Source organism: Microchirus variegatus, assembly GCF_963457635.1.
Source record: "Microchirus variegatus genome assembly, chromosome: 4".
NCBI classification, from domain to species: domain Eukaryota; kingdom Metazoa; phylum Chordata; class Actinopteri; order Pleuronectiformes; family Soleidae; genus Microchirus; species Microchirus variegatus.
In genome coordinates this window covers 28,747,939-28,774,771 of record NC_139805.1, presented here as the reverse complement: position 1 = coordinate 28,774,771, position 26,833 = coordinate 28,747,939, and the positions used below count along the sequence as shown (strand labels likewise).

The 26,833-nt window shown below is 48.0% G+C and overlaps 1 protein-coding gene across 1 annotated transcript in view; it reads right to left on the bottom strand.

Annotated features, from left to right (window-relative positions):
• The window catches only part of LOC310926176 (uncharacterized protein), a gene marked incomplete at both ends in the record, with an annotated part of 132,928 nt that overhangs the window by 44,539 nt on the left and 61,556 nt on the right, over positions 1 to 26,833 (bottom strand). The window contains 5 exons of the mRNA XM_083888276.1: positions 11,905 to 11,982; positions 12,046 to 12,156; positions 12,214 to 12,246; positions 12,343 to 12,474; positions 12,688 to 12,984. Of these exons, the coding sequence (XP_083744402.1) occupies positions 11,905 to 11,982; positions 12,046 to 12,156; positions 12,214 to 12,246; positions 12,343 to 12,474; positions 12,688 to 12,984 (651 nt within the window). The remainder of the gene's footprint in view (positions 1 to 11,904; positions 11,983 to 12,045; positions 12,157 to 12,213; positions 12,247 to 12,342; positions 12,475 to 12,687; positions 12,985 to 26,833) is intronic.

Below are 26,833 nucleotides of genomic sequence, written 5' to 3'. Positions count from 1 at the left end.
CATTGGGGCAGTAATAGTCGTGGTTGGTACAGTTGTTGTTGGGGCCGTAGTAGTGGTCGTTTGGGCAGCAGTAGTGGTGGTTGGTGCAGTAGTTGTTGGAGCAGTTGTTGGGGCAGTAGTAGTGGTTGTTGGTGCAGTAGATGTGGTGATTGGTACAGTAGTTGTAGTGTTTGGTACAGTAGGTGTAGTTGGCGCAGTAGTTGTGGTGGTTGGTGTGGTAGTTGTGGTGGTTGGTGCAGTAGTTGTAGTAGTTGGTACAGTTGTTGTTGTTGTGGCAGTAGTAGTGGTGGTTGGAGCAGTAGTTGGAGCAGTAGTTGTAGCAGTAGTTGGGGAAGTAGTAGTGGTTGTTAGTGCAGTAGTTGTGGTGGTTGGTGCAGTAGTTGTTGTAGTTGGTGCAGTAGTTGTGGTGGTTGGCACAATCGTTGTGGCGGTTGGTGCAGTAGTTGTGGTGCTTGGTACAGTAGTTGTTGTGGTTGGTGCAGTTGTTGTCGTTGGAGCAATAGTAGTGGTGGTTGGTCTAGTAATTGTAGTTGGTGCAGTAGTTGTCGTGGTTAGTGCAGTTGTTGTTGGGGCAGTAGTAGTGGGCGTTGGTGCAGTAGTAGTGGTCGTTGGTTCAGTAGTTGTTGTAGTTGGTGCAGTAGTTGTGGTGTTTGGTGCAGTCGTTGTGGTGGTTGATGCTGTAGTTGTGGTGGTTGGTGCAGTAGTTGTGGTAGTTGGTGCAGTAGTTGTTGGTGCAGTGGTTGTCGTTGGGGCAGTAGTAGTGGTGGTTGGTGCAGTAGTTGTAGTGGTTGGTGCAGTTATTGTTGGGGCATTAATAGTGGTTGTTGGTGCAGTAGTTGTGGCGGTTGGTGCAGTAGTTGTTGGTGCAGTTGTTGGGGAAGTAGTAGTGGTCTTTGGTGCAGTGGTTTTAGTTGTTGGTGCAGTAGTTGTTGGTGCAGTTGTTGTCATTGGGGCAGTATTCGTGGTGGTTGGTGCAGTAGTTGTAGTGGTTGGTGCAGTAGTTGTTTGTGCAGTTGTTGAGGCAGTCGTAGTGGCTGTTGGTGCAGTAGTTGTCGTGGTTGGTGCAGTTGTTGTGGCAGTCTGGGCAGTAGTAGTGGTGGTTGGTGCAGTAGTTGTAGTTGTTGGTACAGTTGTTGTTGTTGTGGCAGTAGTAGTGGCAGTTGGGGCAGTAGTAGTGGTGGTTGGTGCAGTAGTTGTAGTTGTTGGTACAGTTGTTGTTGTGGCAGTAGTAGTGGTGGTTGGAGCAGTAGTAGTGGTGGTTGGAGCAGTAGTAGTGGTGGTTGGTGCAGTAGTTGTAGTTGTTGGTACAGTTGTTGTTGTTGTGGAAGTAGTAGTGGTGGTTGGAGCAGTAGTTGTAGCAGTTGTTGGGGCAGTAGTAGTGGTTGTTGGTGCAGTAGTTGTGGCGGTTGGTGCAGTAGTTGTCGTGGTTGGTGCAGTAGTTGTCGTGGTTTGTGCAGTAGTGATCGTAGTTGGTGCAGTAGTTGTTGGTGCAGTTGTTGTTGCTGTTGGGGCAGTAGTAGTGGTGGTTGGTCCAGTAGTTGTAATGGTTGGTGCAGTTGTTGTTGGGACAGTAGTAGTGGTCGTTGTTGCAGTAGTTGTGGTGGTTGGTGCAGTAGTTGTAGTTTTTGGTACAGTTGTTGTGGTTGGTGCAGTAGTTGTAGTTGTTGGTGCAGTAGATTTAGTGGTTGGTGCAGTTGTTGGGGCAGTGGTAGTGGTCGTTGGTGCAGTAGTTCTGGTGGTTGGTGCAGTCGTAGTACTTGGTGCAGTAGTTGTAGTTGGTGCAGTAGTTGTGGCGGTTTGTGCAGTAGTTGCGGTGGTTGGTGCAGTATTTGTGGTGGTTGGTGCAGTATTTGTAGTTGGCGGAGTTGTTGTGGTGGTTGGTGTAGTAGTTGTGGAGGTTGGTGCAGTAGTTGTAGTTGTTGGTGAAGTAGTTGTAGTGGTTGGTGCAGTAGATGTAGTGGTTGGTGCAGTTATTGGGGCAGTAGTAGTGGTCGTTGGTGCAGTAGTTGTGGTGGTTGGTGCATTAGTTGTTGTAGTTGGTGCAGTAGTTGTGGTGGTTGGTGCAGTCGTAGTACTTGGTGCAGTAGTTGTAGTTGGTGCAGTAGTTGTTGTATTTGGTGCAGTGGTTGTGGTGGTTGGTGCAGTATTTGCAGTGGTTGTTGCAGTAGTTGTGGTGGTTGGTGCAGTAGTTGTTTTAGTTTGTGCAGTAGTTGTGTTTGGTGCAGAAGTTGTTGTGGTTGGTGCAGTAGTTGTGGTGGTTGGTGTAGTTGTTGTGGTGGTTGGTGCAGTAGTTGTAGTACTTAGTGAAGTAGTTGTAGTTAGTGCAGTAGTTGTCGTGGTTGGTGCAGTTGTTGTCGTGGTTGGTGCAGTAGTTATCGTGGTTGGTGCAGTCGTAGTAGTTTTTGGTGCAGTGGTTGTGGTGGTTGGTGCACTATTTGCAGTGGTTGGTGCAGTAGTTGTGGTGGTTGGTACAGGAGTTGTTTTAGTTTGTGCAGTAGTTGTGTTTGGTGCAGTAGTTGTTGTGTTTGGTGCAGTAGTTATTGTGGTTGGTCCAGTAGAAGTGGTTGGAAGAATTCTTGTCGTGGTTGATACAGTAGTTGTCGTTGTTTTCGTAGTTGTTATAGATCCTGGAGCTCTTTCAGCATTTGTTTCATTAGATGCAGTGGTAGTTGTTGTAGTAGTCGGGGCAGTAGTTGAGGTTGGTGCAGTAGTTGTAATGGTTGGTGCAGTAGGTGTAGTTGCTTGGGCAGTAGTTGTAGTTGGCGAAGTAGTTTTCGTGAATGGGGCAGTTGTAGTGGTTTGTGCAGTTGTTGTCGTGGTTGGTACAGTAGTTGTAGTTGGCTCAGTAGTAATCGTGGTTGGTGCAGTCATAGTAGTTCCAGTAGTTGTGGTGGTTGGTGCAGTAGTTGTAGTGGTTGGTACAGTAGTTGTAGTTGGCTCAGTAGTTGTGGTGGTTGGTGCAGTTGTAGTTGTTGTTGCAGTAGTTGTGCTTGGTGCAGTAGTTGTTGGTGCAGTTGTTATGGTGGTTGGTGTAGTAGTTGTGGAGGTTGGAGCAGTAGTTGGTGCAGTAGTTGTAGTCGTCGCAGTTGTTGTGGTGGTTGGTGTAGTAGTTGTGGTGGTTGGTGCAGTAGTTGTAGTTGTTGGTGCTGTAGTTGTAGTGGTTGGTGCAGTAGTTATAGGGGCAGTAGTAGTGGTCGTTGGTGCAGTAGTAGTGGTCGTTGTTGCAGTAGTTGTAGTGGTTGGTACAGTAGTTGTAGTGGTTGGTACAGTAGGTGTAGTTGGTGCAGTAGTTGTTGTAGTTGGTGCAGTAGTTGTGGTGGTTGGTGCAGTAGTTGAAGTTGTTGGTGCAGTAGTTGTTGGTGCTGTTGTTGTTGTTGGGGCAGTAGTAGTGGTGGTTGGTGCAGTGGTTGTAGTGTTTGGTGCAGTAGTTGTTGGTGCTGTTGTTGTTGTTGGGGCAGTAGTAGTGGTGGTTGGTGTAGTAGTTGTGGTGGTTGGTGCAGTAATTGTAGGTGCAGTTGTTGTCGTTAGGGCAGTAGTATTGGTGGTTGGTGCAGTAGTTGTAGTTGTTGATGCAGTAGTGGTAGTGGTTGGTGCAGTAGTTGTTGGTGCTGTTGTTGTTGGGGCAGTAGTAGTGGTCGTTGGTGCAGTGGTTGTAGTGGTTGGTGCAGTAGTTGTTGGTGCTGTTGTTGTTGGGGCAGTAGTAGTTGTCGTTGGTGCAATAGTAGTGGTCGTTGGTGCATTAGTTGTGGTGGTTGGTACAGTAGTTGTTGGTACAGTTGTTGTCGTTGGGGCAGTAGTAGTGGTGGTTGGTGCAGTAGTTGTAGTGGTTGGTGCAGTTGTTGTTGGGGAAGTAGTAGTGGTTGTTGGTGCAGTAGTTTTGGTGGTTGTTGCAGTATTTGTCGTGGTTTGTGCAGTAGTAGTGGTGGTTGGTCCAGTAGATGTAGTGGTTGGTGCAGTTGTTGTTGGGGCAGTAGTAGTGGTCTTTGGTGCAGTAGTAGTGGTCATTGTTGCAGTAGTTATAGTTGGTGCAGTAGTTGTGGTGGTTGGTGCAGTTGTTGTGGTGGTTGGTGCAGTAGTTGTGGTGTTTGGTGCAGTAGTTGTCGTGGTTGGTGCAGTAGTTGTTGGTGCAGTTGTTGTCGTTGGGGCAGTAGTAGATGTGGTTGATGCAGTAGTTGTAGTTGTTGGTGCAGTAGTTGTGATGGTTGGTGCAGTCGTTGTGGTGGTTGGTGTAGTAGTCGTTGTGAATGCTGCAGTTGTTGGTGCAGTTGTTGTTGAGGCAGTAGTAGTGGCTGTTGGTGCATTAGTTGTCATGGTTGGTGCAGTAGTTGTTGGTGCAGTTGTTGTTGGCGCAATAGTTGTCGTGGTTGGTGCAGTTTTTGTGGTAGTTGGGGCAGTAGTAGTGGTGGTTGGTGCAGTAGTTGTAGTTGTTGGTACAGTTGTTTTCGTTGGGGCAGTAGTAGTGGTGGTTGGTGCAGTAGTTGTTTGTGCAGTTGTTGTCTTTGGGGCAGTAGTAGTGGTGGTTGGTGCTGTAGTTGTAGTGGTTGGTGCAGTAGTTGTTGGTGCAGTTGTTGTCGTTGAGGCAGTAGTAGTGGTGGTTGGTCTAGTAATTGTAGTTGGTGCAGTAGTTGTCGTGGTTGGTGCAGTAGTTGTTGGTGCAGTTGTTGTTCGGGCAGTAGTAGTGGTCGTTGGTGCAGTAGTAGTGGTCGTTGGTGCAGTAGTTGTGGTGGTTGGTGCAGTAGTTGATGGTGCAGTTATTGTCGTTGGGGCAGTCGTAGTGGTTGTTGGTGCAGTAGTTGTGGCGGTTGGTGCAGTAGTTGTCGTGGTTGGTGCAGTAGTTGTCGTGGTTGGTGCAGTAGTTATCGTAGTTGGTGCAGTAGTTGTTGGTTCAGTTGTTGTTGCTGTTGGGGCAGTAGTAGTGGTGGTTGGTCCAGTAGATGTAATGGTTGGTGCAGTTGTTGTTGGGACAGTAGTAGTGGTCGTTGTTGCAGTAGTAGTGGTGTTTGGTGCAGTAGTTGTAGTTTTTGGTACAGTTGTTGTTGTGGCATTAGTAGTGGTGGTTGGTGCAGTAGTTGTAGCAGTTGGTGCAGTAGTTGTTGGTGCAGTTGTTGTCGTTGGGGCAGTAGTAGTGGTGGTTGGTGCAGTAGTTGTCGTGGTTGGTGCAGTAGTTGTTGGTGCAGTTGTTGTCGTTGGGGCAGTAGTAGTGGTGGTTGGTGCAGTAGTTGTACTTGGTGGTGCAGTAGATGATATGGTTGGTGCAGGAGTTGTAGTTATTGGTGCAGTAGTAGCAGTGGTTGGTGCAGTAGTTGTAGTTTGGGCAATAGTTGTGGTAGTTGGTGCAGTAGCTGTGGTTGGTGCAGTAGTTGTAGTTGTTGGTACAGTTGTTTTCGTTGGGGCAGTAGTAGTGGTTGTTGGTGCAGTAGTTGTTTGTGCAGTTGTTGTCTTTGGGGCAGTAGTAGTGGTGGTTGGTGCAGTAGTTGTAGTGGTTGGTGCAGTAGTTGTTGGTGCAGTTGTTGTCGTTGAGGCAGTAGTAGTGGTGGTTGGTGCAGTTTTTGTGGTAGTTGGGGCAGTAGTAGTGGTGGTTGGTGCAGTAGTTGTAGTTGTTGGTACAGTTGTTTTCGTTGGGGCAGTAGTAGTGGTGGTTGGTGCAGTAGTTGTTTGTGCAGTTGTTGTCTTTGGGGCAGTAGTAGTGGTGGTTGGTGCTGTAGTTGTAGTGGTTGGTGCAGTAGTTGTTGGTGCAGTTGTTGTCGTTGAGGCAGTAGTAGTGGTGGTTGGTCTAGTAATTGTAGTTGGTGCAGTAGTTGTCGTGGTTGGTGCAGTAGTTGTTGGTGCAGTTGTTGTTCGGGCAGTAGTAGTGGTCGTTGGTGCAGTAGTAGTGGTCGTTGGTGCAGTAGTTGTGGTGGTTGGTGCAGTAGTTGATGGTGCAGTTATTGTCGTTGGGGCAGTCGTAGTGGTTGTTGGTGCAGTAGTTGTGGCGGTTGGTGCAGTAGTTGTCGTGGTTGGTGCAGTAGTTGTCGTGGTTGGTGCAGTAGTTATCGTAGTTGGTGCAGTAGTTGTTGGTTCAGTTGTTGTTGCTGTTGGGGCAGTAGTAGTGGTGGTTGGTCCAGTAGATGTAATGGTTGGTGCAGTTGTTGTTGGGACAGTAGTAGTGGTCGTTGTTGCAGTAGTAGTGGTGTTTGGTGCAGTAGTTGTAGTTTTTGGTACAGTTGTTGTTGTGGCATTAGTAGTGGTGGTTGGTGCAGTAGTTGTAGCAGTTGGTGCAGTAGTTGTTGGTGCAGTTGTTGTCGTTGGGGCAGTAGTAGTGGTGGTTGGTGCAGTAGTTGTCGTGGTTGGTGCAGTAGTTGTTGGTGCAGTTGTTGTCGTTGGGGCAGTAGTAGTGGTGGTTGGTGCAGTAGTTGTACTTGGTGGTGCAGTAGATGATATGGTTGGTGCAGGAGTTGTAGTTATTGGTGCAGTAGTAGCAGTGGTTGGTGCAGTAGTTGTAGTTTGGGCAATAGTTGTGGTAGTTGGTGCAGTAGCTGTGGTTGGTGCAGTAGTTGTAGTTGTTGGTACAGTTGTTTTCGTTGGGGCAGTAGTAGTGGTTGTTGGTGCAGTAGTTGTTTGTGCAGTTGTTGTCTTTGGGGCAGTAGTAGTGGTGGTTGGTGCAGTAGTTGTAGTGGTTGGTGCAGTAGTTGTTGGTGCAGTTGTTGTCGTTGAGGCAGTAGTAGTGGTGGTTGGTCTAGTAATTGTAGTTGGTGCAGTAGTTGTCGTGGTTGGTGCAGTAGTTGTTGGTGCAGTTGTTGTTCGGGCAGTAGTAGTGGTCGTTGGTGCAGTAGTAGTGGTCGTTGGTGCAGTAGTTGTGGTGGTTGGTGCAGTAGTTGATGGTGCAGTTATTGTCGTTGGGGCAGTCGTAGTGGTTGTTGGTGCAGTAGTTGTGGCGGTTGGTGCAGTAGTTGTCGTGGCTGGTGCAGTAGTTGTCGTGGTTGGTGCAGTAGTTATTGTAATTGGTGCAGTAGTTGTTGGTTCAGTTGTTGTTGCTGTTGGGGCAGTAGTAGTGGTGGTTGGTCCAGTAGATGTAATGGTTGGTGCAGTTGTTGTTGGGACAGTAGTAGTGGTCGTTGTTGCAGTAGTAGTGGTGTTTGGTGCAGTAGTTGTAGTTTTTGGTACAGTTGTTGTTGTGGCATTAGTAGTGGTGGTTGGTGCAGTAGTTGTAGCAGTTGGTGCAGTAGTTGTTGGTGCAGTTGTTGTCGTTGGGGCAGTAGTAGTGGTGGTTGGTGCAGTAGTTGTCGTGGTTGGTGCAGTAGTTGTTGGTGCAGTTGTTGTCGTTGGGGCAGTAGTAGTGGTGGTTGGTGCAGTAGTTGTACTTGGTGGTGCAGTAGATGTTATGGTTGGTGCAGGAGTTGTAGTTATTGGTGCAGTAGTAGCAGTGGTTGGTGCAGTAGTTGTAGTTTGGGCAATAGTTGTGGTAGTTGGTGCAGTAGCTGTGGTTGGTGCAGTAGTTGTTATTTCTGCAGTAGTAGTAATGGTTGGTGCAGTTGTTGTAGTGGTTGGTGCAGTAGTTGTTGTGGTTGGTGCAGCAGTTGTGGTGGTTGGTGCAGAAGTTGTAGTGGTTGGTGCAGTAGGTCTGGTAGTTGGTGCAGTAGATGTTATGGTTGATGCAGGAGTTGTAGTCATTGGTGCAGTAGTAGCAGTGGTTGGGGCAGTAGTAGTAGTGGTTGGGGCAGTAGTAGTAGTGGTTGGGGCAGTAGTTGTGGTCGGTGCAGTAGTTGTTGTGGTTGGTGCAATAGTTGTGGTGGTTGGTGCAGAAGTTGTAGTGGTTGGTGCAGTAGTAGTAGTGGTTGGGGCAGTAGCTGTGTTCGGTGCAGTAGTTGTTGTGGTTGGTGCAATAGTTGTGGTGGTTGGTGCAGAAGTTGTAGTGGTTGGGGCAGTAGTAGTAGTGGTTGGGGCAGTAGTTGTGGTCGGTGCAGTAGTTGTTGTGGTTGGTGCAATAGTTGTGGTGGTTGGTGCAATAGTTGTGGTGGTTGGTGCAGAAGTTGTAGTGGTTGGTGCAGTAGTAGTAGTGGTTGGGGCAGTAGTTGTGGTCGGTGCAGTAGTTGTTGTGGTTGGTGCAATAGTTGTAGTTATTGGTGCAGTAGTAGCAGTGGTTGGGGCAGTAGTAGTAGTGGTTGGGGCAGTAGTTGTGGTCGGTGCAGTAGTTGTTGTGGTTGGTGCAATAGTTGTGGTGGTTGGTGCAGAAGTTGTAGTGGTTGGTGCAGTAGTTGTGGTAGTTGGTGCAATAGATGTAGTGGTTGGTCCAGTTGTTGTAGTTATTGGTGCAGTTGTTGGGGCAGTTGTAGTTGTTGCAGTAGTTGTGGTGGTTGGTGCAGAAGTTGTAGTGGTTGGTGCAGTAGGTGTGGTAGTTGGTGCAGTAGGTGTAGTTGTTGGTGCAGTAGTTGGTGCAGTTGTTGTTGGGCCAGTTGTTGTGGTCGGTGCAGTAGTTGTGGTTGGTGCAATAGTTGTGGTGGTTTGTGCAGAAGTTGTAGTGGTTGGTGCAGTAGTAGTAGTGGTTGGGGCAGTAGTTGTGGTCGGTGCAGTAGTTGTTGTGGTTGGTGCAATAGTTGTAGTTATTGGTGCAGTAGTAGCAGTGGTTGGGGCAGTAGTAGTAGTGGTTGGGGCAGTAGTTGTGATCGGTGCAGTAGTTGTTGTGGTTGGTGCAATAGTTGTGGTGGTTGGTGCAGAAGTTGTAGTGGTTGGTGCAGTAGGTGTGGTAGTTGGTGCAGTAGGTGTAGTTGTTGGTGCAGTAGTTGGTGCAGTTGTTGTTGGGGCAGTTGTTGATGCAGTAGTGGTAGTGGTTGGTGCAGTAGTTGTTGGTGCAGATGTTGTTGGGGAAGTAGTAGTGGTAGTTGGTGCATTAGTTGTCGTGGTTGGTGCAGTAGTTGTAGTTGTTGGTACAGTTGTTGTCGTTGGGGCAGTAGTAGTGGTCGTTGGTGCAGTAGTTGTCTTGGATTGTGCAGTAGTTGTGGTAGTTGTGGCAGTCGTTGTGGTGGTTGGTTCAGTAGTTGTGGTGGTTGGTGCAGTAGTTGTAGTGGTTGTTGCAGTTGTTGTTGGGGCAGTAGTAGTGGTGGTTGGTGCAGTGGTTGTAGTGGTTGGTGCAGTAGTTGTTGGTGCTGTTGTTGTTGGGGCAGTAGTAGTGGTCGTTGGTGCAGTGGTTGTAGTGGTTGGTGCAGTAGTTGTAGTGGTTGGTGCAGTTGTTGTTGGGGAAGTAGTAGTGGTTGTTGGTGCAGTAGTTTTGGTGGTTGGTGCAGTAGTTGTCGTGGTTGTTGCAGTATTTGTCGTGGTTTGTGCAGTAGTAGTGGTGGTTGGTCCAGTAGATGTAGTGGTTGGTGCAGTTGTTGTTGGGGCAGTAGTAGTGGTCTTTGGTGCAGTAGTAGTGGTCATTGTTGCAGTAGTTATAGTTGGTGCAGTAGTTGTGGTGGTTGGTGCAGTTGTTGTGGTGGTTGGTGCAGTAGTTGTGGTGTTTGGTGCAGTAGTTGTCGTGGTTGGTGCAGTACTTGTTGGTGCAGTTGTTGTTGTTGGGGCAGTAGTAGTGGTGGTTGGTGCAGTAGTTGTAGTTGTTGGTGCAGTAGTTGTGATGGTTGGTGCAGTCGTTGTGGTGGTTGGTGTAGTAGTCGTTGTGAATGCTGCAGTTGTTGGTGCAGTTGTTGTTGAGGCAGTAGTAGTGGCTGTTGGTGCATTAGTTGTCATGGTTGGTGCAGTAGTTGTTGGTGCAGTTGTTGTCGTTGGGGCAGTAGTAGTGGTGGTTGGTGCAGTAGTTGTACTTGGTGGTGCAGTAGATGTTATGGTTGGTGCAGGAGTTGTAGTTATTGGTGCAGTAGTAGCAGTGGTTGGTGCAGTAGTTGTAGTTTGGGCAATAGTTGTGGTAGTTGGTGCAGTAGCTGTGGTTGGTGCAGTAGTTGTAGTTATTTCTGCAGTAGTAGTAATGGTTGGTGCAGTTGTTGTAGTGGTTGGTGCAGTAGTTGTTGTGGTTGGTGCAGCAGTTGTGGTGGTTGGTGCAGAAGTTGTAGTGGTTGGTGCAGTAGGTGTGGAAGTTGGTGCAGTAGATGTTATGGCTGATGCAGGAGTTGTAGTTATTGGTGCAGTAGTAGCAGTGGTTGGGGCAGTAGTAGTAGTGGTTGGGGCAGTAGTAGTAGTGGTTGGGGCAGTAGTTGTGGTCGGTGCAGTAGTTGTTGTGGTTGGTGCAATAGTTGTGGTGGTTGGTGCAGAAGTTGCAGTGGTTGGTGCAGTACTAGTAGTGGTTGGGGCAGTAGCTGTGGTCGGTGCAGTAGTTGTTGTGGTTGGTGCAATAGTTGTGGTGGTTGGTGCAGGAGTTGTAGTGGTTGGGGCAGTAGTAGTAGTGGTTGGGGCAGTAGTTGTGGTCGGTGCAGTAGTTGTTGTGGTTGGTGCAATAGTTGTGGTGGTTGGTGCAATAGTTGTGGTGGTTGGTGCAGAAGTTGTAGTGGTTGGTGCAGTAGTAGTAGTGGTTGGGGCAGTAGTTGTGGTCGGTGCAGTAGTTGTTGTGGTTGGTGCAATAGTTGTAGTTATTGGTGCAGTAGTAGCAGTGGTTGGGGCAGTAGTAGTAGTGGTTGGGGCAGTAGTTGTGGTCAGTGCAGTAGTTGTTGTGGTTGGTGCAATAGTTGTGGTGGTTGGTGCAGAAGTTGTAGTGGTTGGTGCAGTAGTTGTGGTAGTTGGTGCAATAGATGTAGTGGTTGGTCCAGTTGTTGTAGTTATTGGTGCAGTTGTTGGGGCAGTTGTAGTTGTTGCAGTAGTTGTGGTGGTTGGTGCAGAAGTTGTAGTGGTTGGTGCAGTAGGTGTGGTAGTTGGTGCAGTAGGTGTAGTTGTTGGTGCAGTAGTTGGTGCAGTTGTTATTGGGGCAGTTGTTGTGGTCGGTGCAGTAGTTGTGGTTGGTGCAATAGTTGTGGTGGTTGGTGCAGAAGTTGTAGTGGTTGGTGCAGTAGTATTAGTGGTTGGGGCAGTAGTTGTGATCGGTGCAGTAGTTGTTGTGGTTGGTGCAATAGTTGTAGTTATTGGTGCAGTAGTAGCAGTGGTTGGGGCAGTAGTAGTAGTGGTTGGGGCAGTAGTTGTGATCGGTGCAGTAGTTGTTGTGGTTGGTGCAATAGTTGTGGTGGTTGGTGCAGAAGTTGTAGTGGTTGGTGCAGTAGGTGTGGTGGTTGGTCCAGTAGATGTAATGGTTGGTGCAGTTGTTGTTGGGACAGTAGTAGTGGTCGTTGTTGCAGTAGTAGTGGTGTTTGGTGCAGTAGTTGTAGTTTTTGGTACAGTTGTTGTTGTGGCATTAGTAGTGGTGGTTGGTGCAGTAGTTGTAGCAGTTGGTGCAGTAGTTGTTGGTGCAGTTGTTGTCGTTGGGGCAGTAGTAGTGGTGGTTGGTGCAGTAGTTGTCGTGGTTGGTGCAGTAGTTGTTGTCGTTGGGGCAGTAGTAGTGGTGGTTGGTGCAGTAGTTGTACTTGGTGGTGCAGTAGATGTTATGGTTGGTGCAGGAGTTGTAGTTATTGGTGCAGTAGTAGCAGTGGTTGGTGCAGTAGTTGTAGTTTGGGCAATAGTTGTGGTAGTTGGTGCAGTAGCTGTGGTTGGTGCAGTAGTTGTAGTTATTTCTGCAGTAGTAGTAATGGTTGGTGCAGTTGTTGTAGTGGTTGGTGCAGTAGTTGTTGTGGTTGGTGCAGCAGTTGTGGTGGTTGGTGCAGAAGTTGTAGTGGTTGGTGCAGTAGGTGTGGTAGTTGGTGCAGTAGATGTTATGGCTGATGCAGGAGTTGTAGTTATTGGTGCAGTAGTAGCAGTGGTTGGGGCAGTAGTAGTAGTGGTTGGGGCAGTAGTAGTAGTGGTTGGGGCAGTAGTTGTGGTCGGTGCAGTAGTTGTTGTGGTTGGTGCAATAGTTGTGGTGGTTGGTGCAGAAGTTGCAGTGGTTGGTGCAGTAGTAGTAGTGGTTGGGGCAGTAGCTGTGGTCGGTGCAGTAGTTGTTGTGGTTGGTGCAATAGTTGTGGTTATTGGTGCAGTAGTAGCAGTGGTTGGGGCAGTAGTAGTAGTGGTTGGGGCAGTAGTTGTGGTCGGTGCAGTAGTTGTTGTGGTTGGTGCAATAGTTGTGGTGGTTGGTGCAGAAGTTGTAGTGGTTGGTGCAGTAGTTGTGGTAGTTGGTGCAATAGATGTAGTGGTTGGTCCAGTTGTTGTAGTTATTGGTGCAGTTGTTGGGGCAGTTGTAGTTGTTGCAGTAGTTGTGGTGGTTGGTGCAGAAGTTGTAGTGGTTGGTGCAGTAGGTGTGGTAGTTGGTGCAGTAGGTGTAGTTGTTGGTGCAGTAGTTGGTGCAGTTGTTGTTGGGGCAGTTGTTGTGGTCGGTGCAGTAGTTGTGGTTGGTGCAATAGTTGTGGTGGTTGGTGCAGAAGTTGTAGTGGTTGGTGCAGTAGTATTAGTGGTTGGGGCAGTAGTTGTGGTCGGTGCAGTAGTTGTTGTGGTTGGTGCAATAGTTGTAGTTATTGGTGCAGTAGTAGCAGTGGTTGGGGCAGTAGTAGTAGTGGTTGGGGCAGTAGTTGTGATCGGTGCAGTAGTTGTTGTGGTTGGTGCAATAGTTGTGGTGGTTGGTGCAGAAGTTGTAGTGGTTGGTGCAGTAGGTGTGGTAGTTGGTGCAGTAGGTGTAGTTGTTGGTGCAGTAGTTGGTGCAGTTGTTGTTGGGGCAGTTGTTGTTGCAGTAGTTGTGGTTGGTGCAGTAGTTGTAGTGGTTGGTGCAGTAGTTGTAGTTGGGGCAGTAGTTGTGGTAGTTGGTGCAGCAGATGTAGTGGTTGGTGCAGAAGTTGTAGTGGTTGGTGCAGTAGTTGTGGTAGTTGGTGCAGTAGATGTAGTGGTTGGTGCAGTTGTTGTAGTTATTGGTGCAGTTGTTGGGGCAGTTGTAGTTGTTGCAGTAGTTGTGGTTGGTGCAGTAGTTGTTGTGGTTGGTGCAGCAGTTGTGGTGGTTGGTGCAGAAGTTGTAGTGGTTGGTGCAGTAGGTGTGGTAGTTGGTGCAGTAGATGTAGTGGTTAGTGCAGTATTTGTAGTTGTTGGTGCAATAGTAGCAGTGGTTGGGGCAGTAGTTGTTGTGGTTGGTGCAATAGTTGTGGTGGTTGGTGCAGAAGTTGTAGTGGTTGGTGCAGTAGGTGTGGTGGTTGGTCCAGTAGATGTAATGGTTGGTGCAGTTGTTGTTGGGACAGTAGTAGTGGTCGTTGTTGCAGTAGTAGTGGTGTTTGGTGCAGTAGTTGTAGTTTTTGGTACAGTTGTTGTTGTGGCATTAGTAGTGGTGGTTGGTGCAGTAGTTGTAGCAGTTGGTGCAGTAGTTGTTGGTGCAGTTGTTGTCGTTGGGGCAGTAGTAGTGGTGGTTGGTGCAGTAGTTGTCGTGGTTGGTGCAGTAGTTGTTGTCGTTGGGGCAGTAGTAGTGGTGGTTGGTGCAGTAGTTGTACTTGGTGGTGCAGTAGATGTTATGGTTGGTGCAGGAGTTGTAGTTATTGGTGCAGTAGTAGCAGTGGTTGGTGCAGTAGTTGTAGTTTGGGCAATAGTTGTGGTAGTTGGTGCAGTAGCTGTGGTTGGTGCAGTAGTTGTAGTTATTTCTGCAGTAGTAGTAATGGTTGGTGCAGTTGTTGTAGTGGTTGGTGCAGTAGTTGTTGTGGTTGGTGCAGCAGTTGTGGTGGTTGGTGCAGAAGTTGTAGTGGTTGGTGCAGTAGGTGTGGTAGTTGGTGCAGTAGATGTTATGGCTGATGCAGGAGTTGTAGTTATTGGTGCAGTAGTAGCAGTGGTTGGGGCAGTAGTAGTAGTGGTTGGGGCAGTAGTAGTAGTGGTTGGGGCAGTAGTTGTGGTCGGTGCAGTAGTTGTTGTGGTTGGTGCAATAGTTGTGGTGGTTGGTGCAGAAGTTGCAGTGGTTGGTGCAGTAGTAGTAGTGGTTGGGGCAGTAGCTGTGGTCGGTGCAGTAGTTGTTGTGGTTGGTGCAATAGTTGTGGTTATTGGTGCAGTAGTAGCAGTGGTTGGGGCAGTAGTAGTAGTGGTTGGGGCAGTAGTTGTGGTCGGTGCAGTAGTTGTTGTGGTTGGTGCAATAGTTGTGGTGGTTGGTGCAGAAGTTGTAGTGGTTGGTGCAGTAGTTGTGGTAGTTGGTGCAATAGATGTAGTGGTTGGTCCAGTTGTTGTAGTTATTGGTGCAGTTGTTGGGGCAGTTGTAGTTGTTGCAGTAGTTGTGGTGGTTGGTGCAGAAGTTGTAGTGGTTGGTGCAGTAGGTGTGGTAGTTGGTGCAGTAGGTGTAGTTGTTGGTGCAGTAGTTGGTGCAGTTGTTGTTGGGGCAGTTGTTGTGGTCGGTGCAGTAGTTGTGGTTGGTGCAATAGTTGTGGTGGTTGGTGCAGAAGTTGTAGTGGTTGGTGCAGTAGTATTAGTGGTTGGGGCAGTAGTTGTGGTCGGTGCAGTAGTTGTTGTGGTTGGTGCAATAGTTGTAGTTATTGGTGCAGTAGTAGCAGTGGTTGGGGCAGTAGTAGTAGTGGTTGGGGCAGTAGTTGTGATCGGTGCAGTAGTTGTTGTGGTTGGTGCAATAGTTGTGGTGGTTGGTGCAGAAGTTGTAGTGGTTGGTGCAGTAGGTGTGGTAGTTGGTGCAGTAGGTGTAGTTGTTGGTGCAGTAGTTGGTGCAGTTGTTGTTGGGGCAGTTGTTGTTGCAGTAGTTGTGGTTGGTGCAGTAGTTGTAGTGGTTGGTGCAGTAGTTGTAGTTGGGGCAGTAGTTGTGGTAGTTGGTGCAGCAGATGTAGTGGTTGGTGCAGAAGTTGTAGTGGTTGGTGCAGTAGTTGTGGTAGTTGGTGCAGTAGATGTAGTGGTTGGTGCAGTTGTTGTAGTTATTGGTGCAGTTGTTGGGGCAGTTGTAGTTGTTGCAGTAGTTGTGGTTGGTGCAGTAGTTGTTGTGGTTGGTGCAGCAGTTGTGGTGGTTGGTGCAGAAGTTGTAGTGGTTGGTGCAGTAGGTGTGGTAGTTGGTGCAGTAGATGTAGTGGTTAGTGCAGTATTTGTAGTTGTTGGTGCAATAGTAGCAGTGGTTGGGGCAGTAGTTGTAGTGGTTGGGGCAGTAGTTGTAGTGGTTGGTGCAGTTGTTGTTGGGGCAGTTGTAGTTGTTGCAGTAGTTGTGGTTGGTGCAGTAGATGTAGTTGTTGGCGCAGTAGTTGTAGTTTGGGCAGTAGTTGTGGTAGTTGGTGCAGTAGCTGTGGTTGGTGCAGTAGTTGTAGTTATTGGTGCAGTAGTAGTAGTAATGGTTGGTGCAGTTGTTGTAGTGGTTGGTGCAGTAGTTGGTGCAGTTGTTGGGGCAGTTGTAGTTGTTGCAGTAGTTGTGATTGGTGCAGTTGTTGTAGTTATTGGTGCAGTTGTTGTTGGGGCAGTTGTAGTTGTTGCAGTAGTTGCGGTTGGTGCAGCAGTTGTGGTGGTTGGTGCAGAAGTTGTAGTGGTTGGTGCAGTAGGTGTGGTAGTTGGTGCAGTAGATGTTATGGTTGGTGCAGTAGTTGTAGTTATTGGTGCAGTAGTAGCAGTGGTTGGGGCAGTAGTAGTAGTGGTTGGGGCAGTAGTTGTAGTTGTTGGTGCAGTAGTTGGTGCAGTTGTTGTGGTTGGTGCAGTAGTTGTAGTGGTTAGTGCAGTAGTTGTAGTTGGGGCAGTAGTTGTGGTAGTTGGTGCAGCAGATGTAGTGGTTGGTGCAGTTGTTGTTGGGGCAGTTGTAGTTGTTGCAGTAGTTGTGGTTGGTGCAGTAGTTGTTGGTGCAGTTGTTGTCATTGGGGCAGTATTCGTGGTGGTTGGTGCAGTAGTTGTAGTGGTTGGTGCAGTAGTTGTTTGTGCAGTTGTTGAGGCAGTCGTAGTGGCTGTTGGTGCAGTAGTTGTCGTGGTTGGTGCAGTTGTTGGTGCAGTTTGGGCAGTAGTAGTGGTGGTTGGTGCAGTAGTTGTAGTTGTTGGTACAGTTGTTGTTTTTGTGGCAGTAGTAGTGGCAGTTGGGGCAGTAGTAGTGGTGGTTGGTGCAGTAGTTGTAGTTGTTGGTACAGTTGTTGTTGTGGCAGTAGTAGTGGTGGTTGGAGCAGTAGTAGTGGTGGTTGGAGCAGTAGTAGTGGTGGTTGGAGCAGTAGTAGTGGTGGTTGGTGCAGTAGTTGTAGTTGTTGGTACAGTTGTTGTTGTTGTGGAAGTAGTAGTGGTGGTTGGAGCAGTAGTTGTAGCAGTTGTTGGGGCAGTAGTAGTGGTTGTTGGTGCAGTAGTTGTGGCGGTTGGTGCAGTAGTTGTCGTGGTTGGTGCAGTAGTTGTCGTGGTTTGTGCAGTAGTGATCGTAGTTGGTGCAGTAGTTGTTGGTGCAGTTGTTGTTGCTGTTGGGGCAGTAGTAGTGGTGGTTGGTCCAGTAGATGTAATGGTTGGTGCAGTTGTTGTTGGGACAGTAGTAGTGGTCGTTGTTGCAGTAGTAGTGGTGGTTGGTGCAGTAGTTGTAGTTTTTGGTGCAGTTGTTGTTGTGGTTGGTGCAGTAGTTGTAGTTGTTGGTGCAGTAGATTTAGTGGTTGGTGCAGTTGTTGGGGCAGTGGTAGTGGTCGTTGGTGCAGTAGTTGTGGTGGTTTGTGCATTAGTTGTTGTATTTGGTGCAGTAGTTGTGGTGGTTGGTGCAGTCGTAGTACTTGGTGCAGTAGTTGTAGTTGGTGCAGTAGTTGTGGCGGTTTGTGCAGTAGTTGCGGTGGTTGGTGCATTAGTTGTTGTAGTTGGTGCAGTAGTTGTGGTGATTGGTGCAGTCGTAGTACTTGGTGCAGTAGTTGTGGTGGTTGGTGCATTAGTTGTTGTAGTTGGTGCAGTAGTTGTGGTGGTTGGTGCAGTCGTAGTACTTGGTGCAGTAGTTGTAGTTGGTGCAGTAGTTGTTGTATTTGGTGCAGTGGTTGTGGTGGTTGGTGCAGTTTTTGCAGTGGTTGTTGCAGTAGTTGTGGTGGTTGGTGCAGTAGTTGTTTTAGTTTGTGCAGTAGTTGTGTTTGGTGCAGTAGTTGTTGTGGTTGGTGCAGTAGTTGTGGTGGTTGGTGTAGTTGTTGTGGTGGTTGGTGCAGTAGTTGTAGTACTTAGTGAAGTAGTTGTAGTTAGTGCAGTAGTTGTCGTGGTTGGTGCAGTCGTAGTAGTTTTTGGTGCAGTGGATGTGGTGGTTGGTGCTGTATTTGCAGTGGTCGGTGCAGTACTTGTGGTGGTTGGTGCAGTAGTTGTTTTAGTTTGTGCAGTAATTGTGTTTGGTGCAGTAGTTGTTGTGTTTGGTGCAGTAGTTATTGTGGTTGGTCCAGTAGAGGTGGTTAGAAGAATTCTTGTAGTGGTTGATACAGTAGTTGTCGTTGTTTTCGTAGTTGTTATAGATCCTGGAGCTCTTTCAGCATTTGTTTCATTAGATGCAGTGGTAGTTGTTGTAGTAGTCGGGGCAGTAGTTGAGGTTGGTGCAGTAGTTGTAATGGTTGGTGCAGTAGTTGTAGTTGCTTGGGCAGTAGTTGTAGTTGGCGAAGTAGTTTTCGTGAATGGGGCAGTTGTAGTGGTTTGTGCAGTTGTTGTCGTGGTTGGTACAGTAGTTGTAGTTGGCTCAGTAGTAATCGTGGTTGGTGCAGTCATAGTAGTTCCAGTAGTTGTGGTGGTTGGTGCAGTAGTTGTAGTGGTTGGTACAGTAGTTGTAGTTGGCTCAGTAGTTGTGGTGGTTGGTGCAGTTGTAGTTGTTGTTGCAGTAGTTGTGCTTGGTGCAGTAGTTGTTGGTGCAGTTGTTATGGTGGTTGGTGTAGTAGTTGTGGAGGTTGGAGCAGTAGTTGTAGTCGCCGCAGTTGTTGTGGTGGTTGGTGTAGTAGTTGTGGTGGTTGGTGCAGTAGTTGTAGTTGTTGGTGCTGTAGTTGTAGTAGTTGGTACAGTTGTTGTTGTTGTGGCAGTAGTAGTGGTGGTTGGTGCAGTAGTTGTAGTGGTTGGTGCAGTAGTTATAGGGGCAGTAGTAGTGGTTGTTGGTGCAGTAGTAGTGGTCGTTGGTGCAGTAGTTGTAGTGGTTGGTACAGTAGTTGTAGTGGTTGGTACAGTAGGTGTAGTTGGTGCAGTAGTTGTTGTAGTTGGTGCAGTAGTTGTGGTGGTTGGTGCAGTAGTTGTAGTTGTTGGTGCAGTAGTTGTTGGTGCTGTTGTTGTTGTTGGGGCAGTAGTAGTGGTGGTTGGTGCAGTGGTTGTAGTGTTTGGTGCAGTAGTTGTTGGTGCTGTTGTTGTTGTTGGGGCAGTAGTAGTGGTGGTGGTTGGTGTAGTAGTTGTGGTGGTTGGTGCAGTAATTGTAGGTGCAGTTGTCGTTAGGGCAGTAGTATTGGTGGTTGGTGCAGTAGTTGTAGTTGTTGATGCAGTAGTGGTAGTGGTTGGTGCAGTAGTTGTTGGTGCAGTTGTTGTTGGGGAAGTAGTAGTGGTAGTTGGTGCATTAGTTGTCGTGGTTGGTGCAGTAGTTGTAGTTGTTGGTACAGTTGTTGTCGTTGGGGCAGTAGTAGTGGTCGTTGGTGCAGTAGTTGTCTTGGATTGTGCAGTAGTTGTGGTAGTTGTGGCAGTCGTTGTGGTGGTTGATGCAGAAGTTGTAGTGGTTGGTGCAGTAGTAGTAGTGGTTGGGGCAGTAGTTGTGGTCGGTGCAGTAGTTGTTGTGGTTGGTGCAATAGTTGTAGTTATTGGTGCAGTAGTAGCAGTGGTTGGGGCAGTAGTAGTAGTGGTTGGGGCAGTAGTTGTGATCGGTGCAGTAGTTGTTGTGGTTGGTGCAATAGTTGTAGTTATTGGTGCAGTAGTAGCAGTAGTTGGGGCAGTAGTAGTAGTGGTTGGGGCAGTAGTTGTGATCGGTGCAGTAGTTGTTGTGGTTGGTGCAATAGTTGTGGTGGTTGGTGCAGAAGTTGTAGTGGTTGGTGCAGTAGGTGTGGTAGTTGGTGCAGTAGGTGTAGTTGTTGGTGCAGTAGTTGGTGCAGTTGTTGTTGGGGCAGTTGTTGCAGTAGTTGTGGTTGGTGCAGTAGTTGTAGTGGTTGGTGCAGTAGTTGTAGTTGGGGCAGTAGTTGTGGTAGTTGGTGCAGCAGATGTAGTGGTTGGTGCAGAAGTTGTAGTGGTTGGTGCAGTAGTTGTGGTAGTTGGTGCAGTAGATGTAGTGGTTGGTGCAGTTGTTGTAGTTATTGGTGCAGTTGTTAGGGCAGTTGTAGTTGTTGCAGTATTTGTGGTTGGTGCAGTAGTTGTTGTGGTTGGTGCAGCAGTTGTGGTGGTTGGTGCAGAAGTTGTAGTGGTTGGTGCAGTAGGTGTGGTAGTTGGTGCAGTAGATGTAGTGGTTGGTGCAGTAGTTATCGTGGTTGGTGCAGTCGTAGTTGTTTTTGGTGCAGTGGTTGTGGTGGTTGGTGCAGTATTTGCAGTGGTTGGTGCAGTAGTTATGGTGGTTGGTGCAGTAGTTGTTTTAGTTTGTGCAGTAGTTGTGTTTGGTGCAGTAGTTGTTGTGATTGGTGCAGTAGTTATTGTGGTTGGTCCAGTAGAAGTGGTTAGAAGAATTCTTGTAGTGGTTGATACAGTAGTTGTCGTTGTTTTCGTAGTTGTTATAGATCCTGGAGCTCTTTCAGCATTTGTTTCATTAGATGCAGTGGTAGTTGTTGTAGTAGTCGGGGCAGTATTTGAGTTTGGTGCAGTAGTTGTAATGGTTGGTGCAGTAGTTGTAGTTGCTTGGGCAGTAGTTGTAGTTGGCGAAGTAGTTTTCGTGAATGGGGCAGTTGTAGTGGTTTGTGCAGTTGTTGTCGTGGTTGGTACAGTAGTTGTAGTTGGCTCAGTAGTAATCGTGGTTGGTGCAGTCATAGTAGTTCCAGTAGTTGTGGTGGTTGGTGCAGTAGTTGTAGTGGTTGGTACAGTAGTTGTAGTTGGCTCAGTAGTTGTGGTGGTTGGTGCAGTTGTAGTTGTTGTTGCAGTAGTTGTGCTTGGTGCAGTAGTTGTTGGTGCAGTTGTTATGGTGGTTGGTGTAGTAGTTGTGGAGGTTGGAGCAGTAGTTGGTGCAGTAGTTGTAGTCGTCGCAGTTGTTGTGGTGGTTGGTGTAGTAGTTGTGGTGGTTGGTGCAGTAGTTGTAGTTGTTGGTGCTGTAGTTGTAGTGGTTGGTGCAGTAGTTATAGGGGCAGTAGTAGTGGTCGTTGGTGCAGTAGTAGTGGTCGTTGGTGCAGTAGTTGTAGTGGTTGGTGCAGTAGTTGTAGTGGTTGGTACAGTAGGTGTAGTTGGTGCAGTAGTTGTTGTAGTTGGTGCAGTAGTTGTGGTGGTTGGTGCAGTAGTTGAAGTTGTTGGTGCAGTAGTTGTTGGTGCTGTTGTTGGGGCAGTAGTAGTGGTGGTTGGTGCAGTGGTTGTAGTGTTTGGTGCAGTAGTTGTTGGTGCTGTTGTTGTTGTTGGGGCAGTAGTTGTTGGTGCTGTTGTTGTTGTTGGGGCAGTAGTAGTGGTGGTTGGTGCAGTGGTTGTAGTGTTTGGTGCAGTAGTTGTTGGTGCTGTTGTTGTTGTTTGGGCAGTAGTAGTGGTGGTTGGTGCAGTAGTTGTGGTGGTTGGTGCAGTAATTGTAGGTGCAGTTGTTGTCGTTAGGGCAGTAGTATTGGTGGTTGGTGCAGTAGTTGTAGTTGTTGATGCAGTAGTGGTAGTGGTTGGTGCCGTAGTTGTTGGAGCAGTTGTTGGGGAAGTAGTAGTGGTAGTTGGTGCATTAGTTGTCGTGGTTGGTGCAGTAGTTGTAGTTGTTGGTACAGTTGTTGTCGTTGGGGCAGTAGTAGTGGTCGTTGGTGCAGTAGTTGTCTTGGATTGTGCAGTAGTTGTGGTAGCTGTGGCAGTCGTTGTGGTGGTTGGTGTAGAAGTTGTAGTGGTTGGTGCAGTAGTAGTAGTGGTTGGGGCGGTAGTTGTGGTCGGTGCAGTAGTTGTTGTGGTTGGTGCAATAGTTGTAGTTATTGGTGCAGTAGTAGCAGTGGTTGGTGCAGAAGTTGTAGTGGTTGGTGCAGTAGGTGTGGTAGTTGGTGCAGTAGGTGTAGTTGTTGGTGCAGTTGTTGGTGCAGTTGTTGTTGGGGCAGTTGTTGTTGCAGTAGTTGTGGTTGGTGCAGTAGTTGTAGTGGTTGGTGCAGTAGTTGTAGTTGGGGCAGTAGTTGTGGTAGTTGGTGCAGCAGATGTAGTGGTTGGTGCAGAAGTTGTAGTGGTTGGTGCAGTAGTTGTGGTAGTTGGTGCAGTAGAAGTAGTGGTTGGTGCAGTTGTTGTAGTTATTGGTGCAGTTGTTGGGGCAGTTGTAGTTGTTGCAGTAGTTGTGGTTGGTGCAGTAGTTGTTGTGGTTGGTGCAGCAGTTGTGGTGGTTGGTGCAGAAGTTGTAGTGGTTGGTGCAGTAGGTGTGGTAGTTGGTGCAGTAGATGTAGTGGTTGGTACAGTATTTGTAGTTGTTGGTGCAGTAGTAGCAGTGGTTGGGGCAGTAGTTGTAGTGGTTGGGGCAGTAGTTGTAGTGGTTGGTGCAGTTGTTGTTGGGGCAGTTGTAGTTGTTGCAGTAGTTGTGGTTGGTGCAGTAGATGTAGTTGTTGGTGCAGTAGTTGTAGTTTGGGCAGTAGTTGTGGTAGTTGGTGCAGTAGCTGTGGTTGGTGCAGTAGTTGTAGTTATTGGTGCAGTAGTAGTAGTAATGGTTGGTGCAGTTGTTGTAGTGGTTGGTGCAGTAGTTGGTGCAGTTGTTGGGGCAGTTGTAGTTGTTGCAGTAGTTGTGATTGGTGCAGTTGTTGTAGTTATTGGTGCAGTTGTTGTTGGGGCAGTTGTAGTTGTTGCAGTAGTTGCGGTTGGTGCAGCAGTTGTGGTGGTTGGTGCAGAAGTTGTAGTGGTTGGTGCAGTAGGTGTGGTAGTTGGTGCAGTAGATGTTATGGTTGGTGCAGTAGTTGTAGTTATTGGTGCAGTAGTAGCAGTGGTTGGGGCAGTAGTAGTAGTGGTTTGGGCAGTAGTTGTAGTTGTTGGTGCAGTAGTTGGTGCAGTTGTTGTTGGGGCAGTTGTAGTTGCAGTAGTTGTGGTTGGTGCAGTAGTTGTAGTGGTTGGTGCAGTAGTTGTAGTTGGGGCAGTAGTTGTGGTAGTTGGTGCAGCCGATGTAGTGGTTGGTGCAGTAGTTGTGGCAGTTGTTGTTGGGGCAGTTGTAGTTGTTGCAGTAGTTGTGGTTGGTGCAGTAGTTGTTGGTGCAGTTGTTGTCATTGGGGCAGTATTCGTGGTGGTTGGTGCAGTAGTTGTAGTGGTTGGTGCAGTAGTTGTTTGTGCAGTTGTTGAGGCAGTCGTAGTGGCTGTTGGTGCAGTAGTTGTCGTGGTTGGTGCAGTTGTTGTGGCAGTTTGGGCAGTAGTAGTGGTGGTTGGTGCAGTAGTTGTAGTTGTTGGTACAGTTGTTGTTTTTGTGGCAGTAGTAGTGGCAGTTGGGGCAGTAGTAGTGGTGGTTGGTGCAGTAGTTGTAGTTGTTGGTACAGTTGTTGTTGTGGCAGTAGTAGTGGTGGTTGGAGCAGTAGTAGTGGTGGTTGGAGCAGTAGTAGTGGTGGTTGGTGCAGTAGTTGTAGTTGTTGGTACAGTTGTTGTTGTTGTGGAAGTAGTAGTGGTGGTTGGAGCAGTAGTTGTAGCAGTTGTTGGGGCAGTAGTAGTGGTTGTTGGTGCAGTAGTTGTGGCGGTTGGTGCAGTAGTTGTCGTGGTTGGTGCAGTAGTTGTCGTGGTTTGTGCAGTAGTGATCGTAGTTGGTGCAGTAGTTGTTGGTGCAGTTGTTGTTGCTGTTGGGGCAGTAGTAGTGGTGGTTGGTCCAGTAGATGTAATGGTTGGTGCAGTTGTTGTTGGGACAGTAGTAGTGGTCGTTGTTGCAGTAGTAGTGGTGGTTGGTGCAGTAGTTGTAGTTTTTGGTACAGTTGTTGTTGTGGTTGGTGCAGTAGTTGTAGTTGTTGGTGCAGTAGATTTAGTGGTTGGTGCAGTTGTTGGGGCAGTGGTAGTGGTCGTTGGTGCAGTAGTTGTGGTGATTGGTGCAGTAGTTGTAGTGGTTGGTACAGTAGGTGTAGTTGGTGCAGTAGTTGTTGTAGTTGGTGCAGTAGTTGTGGTGGTTGGTGCAGTAGTTGTAGTTGTTGGTACAGTTGTTGTCGTTGGGGCAGTAGTAGTGGTCGTTGGTGCAGTAGTTGTCTTGGATTGTGCAGTAGTTGTGGTAGTTGTGGCAGTCGTTGTGGTGGTTGGTGCAGAAGTTGTAGTGGTTGGTGCAGTAGTAGTAGTGGTTGGGGCAGTAGTTGTGGTCGGTGCAGTAGTTGTTGTGGTTGGTGCAATAGTTGTAGTTATTGGTGCAGTAGTAGCAGTGGTTGGGGCAGTAGTAGTAGTGGTTGGGGCAGTAGTTGTGATCGGTGCAGTAGTTGTTGTGGTTAGTGCAATAGTTGTGGTGGTTGGTGCAGAAGTTGTAGTGGTTGGTGGAGTAGGTGTGGTAGTTGGTGCAGTAGGTGTAGTTGTTGGTGCAGTAGTTGGTGCAGTTGTTGTTGGGGCAGTTGTTGTTGCAGTAGTTGTGGTTGGTGCAGAAGTTGTAGTGGTTGGTGCAGTAGTTGTGGCAGTTGGTGCAGTAGATGTAGTGGTTGGTGCAGTTGTTGTAGTTATTGGTGCAGTTGTTGGGGCAGTTGTAGTTGTTGCAGTAGTTGTGGTTGGTGCAGTAGTTGTTGTGGTTGGTGCAGCAGTTGTGGTGGTTGGTGCAGAAGTTGTAGTGGTTGGTGCAGTAGGTGTGGTAGTTGGTGCAGTAGATGTAGTGGTTGGTGCAGTAGTTATCGTGGTTGGTGCAGTCGTAGTAGTTTTTGGTGCAGTGGTTGTGGTGGTTGGTGCAGTATTTGCAGTGGTTGGTGCAGTAGTTGTGGTGGTTGGTGCAGTAGTTGTTTTAGTTTGTGCAGTAGTTGTGTTTGGTGCAGTAGTTGTTGTGTTTGGTGCAGTAGTTATTGTGGTTGGTCCAGTAGAAGTGGTTAGAAGAATTCTTGTAGTGGTTGATACAGTAGTTGTCGTTGTTTTCGTAGTTGTTATAGATCCTGGAGCTCTTTCAGCATTTGTTTCATTAGATGCAGTGGTAGTTGTTGTAGTAGTCGGGGCAGTAGTTGAGGTTGGTGCAGTAGTTGTAATGGTTGGTGCAGTAGTTGTAGTTGCTTGGGCAGTAGTTGTAGTTGGCGAAGTAGTTTTCGTGAATGGGGCAGTTGTAGTGGTTTGTGCAGTTGTTGTCGTGGTTGGTACAGTAGTTGTAGTTGGCTCAGTAGTAATCGTGGTTGGTGCAGTCATAGTAGTTCCAGTAGTTGTGGTGGTTGGTGCAGTAGTTGTAGTGGTTGGTACAGTAGTTGTAGTTGGCTCAGTAGTTGTGGTGGTTGGTGCAGTTGTAGTTGTTGTTGCAGTAGTTGTGCTTGGTGCAGTAGTTGTTGGTGCAGTTGTTATGGTGGTTGGTGTAGTAGTTGTGGATGTTGGAGCAGTAGTTGGTGCAGTAGTTGTAGTCGTCGCAGTTGTTGTGGTGGTTGGTGTAGTAGTTGTGGTGGTTGGTGCAGTAGTTGTAGTTGTTGGTGCTGTAGTTGTAGTGGTTGGTGCAGTAGTTATAGGGGCAGTAGTAGTGGTCGTTGGTGCAGTAGTAGTGGTCGTTGGTGCAGTAGTTGTAGTGGTTGGTGCAGTAGTTGTAGTAGTTTGTACAGTTGTTGTTGTTGTGACAGTAGTAGTGGTGGTTGGTGCAGTAGTTGTAGTGGTTGGTGCAGTAGTTATAGGGGCAGAAGTAGTGGTCGTTGGTGCAGTAGTAGTGGTCGTTGGTGCAGTAGTTGTAGTGGTTGGTACAGTAGTTGTAGTGGTTGGTACAGTAGGTGTAGTTGGTGCAGTAGTTGTTGTAGTTGGTGCAGTAGTTGTGGTGGTTGGTGCAGTAGTTGTAGTTGTTGGTGCAGTAGTTGTTGGTGCTGTTGTTGTTGTTGGGGCAGTAGTAGGGGTGGTTGGTGCAGTGGTTGTAGTGTTTGGTGCAGTAGTTGTTGGTGCTGTTGTTGTTGTTGGGGCAGTAGTAGTGGTGGTGGTTGGTGTAGTAGTTGTGGTGGTTGGTGCAGTAATTGTAGGTGCAGTTGTTGTCGTTAGGGCAGTAGTATTGGTGGTTGGTGCAGTAGTTGTAGTTGTTGGTGCAGAAGTTGTAGTGGTTGGTGCAGTAGGTGTGGTAGTTGGTGCAGTAGGTGTAGTTGATGGTGCAGTAGTTGGTGCAGTTGTTGTTGGGGCAGTTGTTGTTGCAGTAGTTGTGGTTGGTGCAGTAGTTGTAGTGGTTGGTGCAGTAGTTGTAGTTTGGACAGTAGTTGTGGTAGTTGGTGCAGCAGATGTAGTGGTTGGTGCAGAAGTTGTAGTGGTTGGTGCAGTAGTTGTGGTAGTTGGTGCAGTAGAAGTAGTGGTTGGTGCAGTTGTTGTAGTTATTGGTGCAGTTGTTGGGGCAGTTGTAGTTATTGCAGTAGTTGTGGTTGGTGCAGTAGTTGTTGTGGTTGGTGCAGCAGTTGTGGTGGTTGGTGCAGAAGTTGTAGTGGTTGGTGCAGTAGGTGTGGTAGTTGGTGCAGTAGATGTAGTGGTTGGTGCAGTATTTGTAGTTGTTGGTGCAGTAGTAGCAGTGGTTGGGGCAGTAGTTGTAGTGGTTGGGGCAGTAGTTGTAGTGGTTGGTGCAGTTGTTGTTGGGGCAGTTGTAGTTGTTGCAGTAGTTGTGGTTGGTGCAGTAGTTGTAGTTGTTGGTGCAGTAGCTGTGGTTGGTGCAGTAGTTGTAGTTATTGGTGCAGTAGTAGTAGTAATGGTTGGTGCAGTTGTTGTAGTGGTTGGTGCAGTAGTTGGTGCAGTTGTTGGGGCAGTTGTAGTTGTTGCAGTAGTTGTGATTGGTGCAGTTGTTGTAGTTATTGGTGCAGTTGTTGTTGGGGCAGTTGTAGTTGTTGCAGTAGTTGCGGTTGGTGCAGCAGTTGTGGTGGTTGGTGCAGAAGTTGTAGTGGTTGGTGCAGTAGGTGTGGTAGTTGGTGCAGTAGATGTTATGGTTGGTGCAGTAGTTGTAGTTATTGGTGCAGTAGTAGCAGTGGTTGGGGCAGTAGTAGTAGTGGTTGGGGCAGTAGTTGTAGTTGTTGGTGCAGTAGTTGGTGCAGTTGTTGTTGGGGCAGTTGTAGTTGTTGCAGTAGTTGTGGTTGGTGCAGTAGTTGTAGTGGTTGGTGCAGTAGTTATAGTTGGGGCAGTAGTTGTGGTAGTTGGTGCAGCAGATGTAGTGGTTGGTGCAGTAGTTGTGGCAGTTGTTGTTGGGGCAGTTGTAGTTGTTGCAGTAGTTGTGGTTGGTGCAGTAGTTGTTGGTGCAGTTGTTGTCATTGGGGCAGTATTCGTGGTGGTTGGTGCAGTAGTTGTAGTGGTTGGTGCAGTAGTTGTTTGTGCAGTTGTTGAGGCAGTCGTAGTGGCTGTTGGTGCAGTAGTTGTCGTGGTTGGTGCAGTTGTTGTGGCAGTTTGGGCAGTAGTAGTGGTGGTTGGTGCAGTAGTTGTAGTTGTTGGTACAGTTGTTGTTTTTGTGGCAGTAGTAGTGGCAGTTGGGGCAGTAGTAGTGGTGGTTGGTGCAGTAGTTGTAGTTGTTGGTACAGTTGTTGTTGTGGCAGTAGTAGTGGTGGTTGGAGCAGTAGTAGTGGTGGTTGGAGCAGTAGTAGTGGTGGTTGGTGCAGTAGTTGTAGTTGTTGGTACAGTTGTTGTTGTTGTGGCAGTAGTAGTGGTTGTTGGTGCAGTAGTTGTGGCGGTTGGTGCAGTAGTTGTCGTGGTTGGTGCAGTAGTTGTCGTGGTTTGTGCAGTAGTGATCGTAGTTGGTGCAGTAGTTGTTGGTGCAGTTGTTGTTGCTGTTGGGGCAGTAGTAGTGGTGGTTGGTCCAGTAGATGTAATG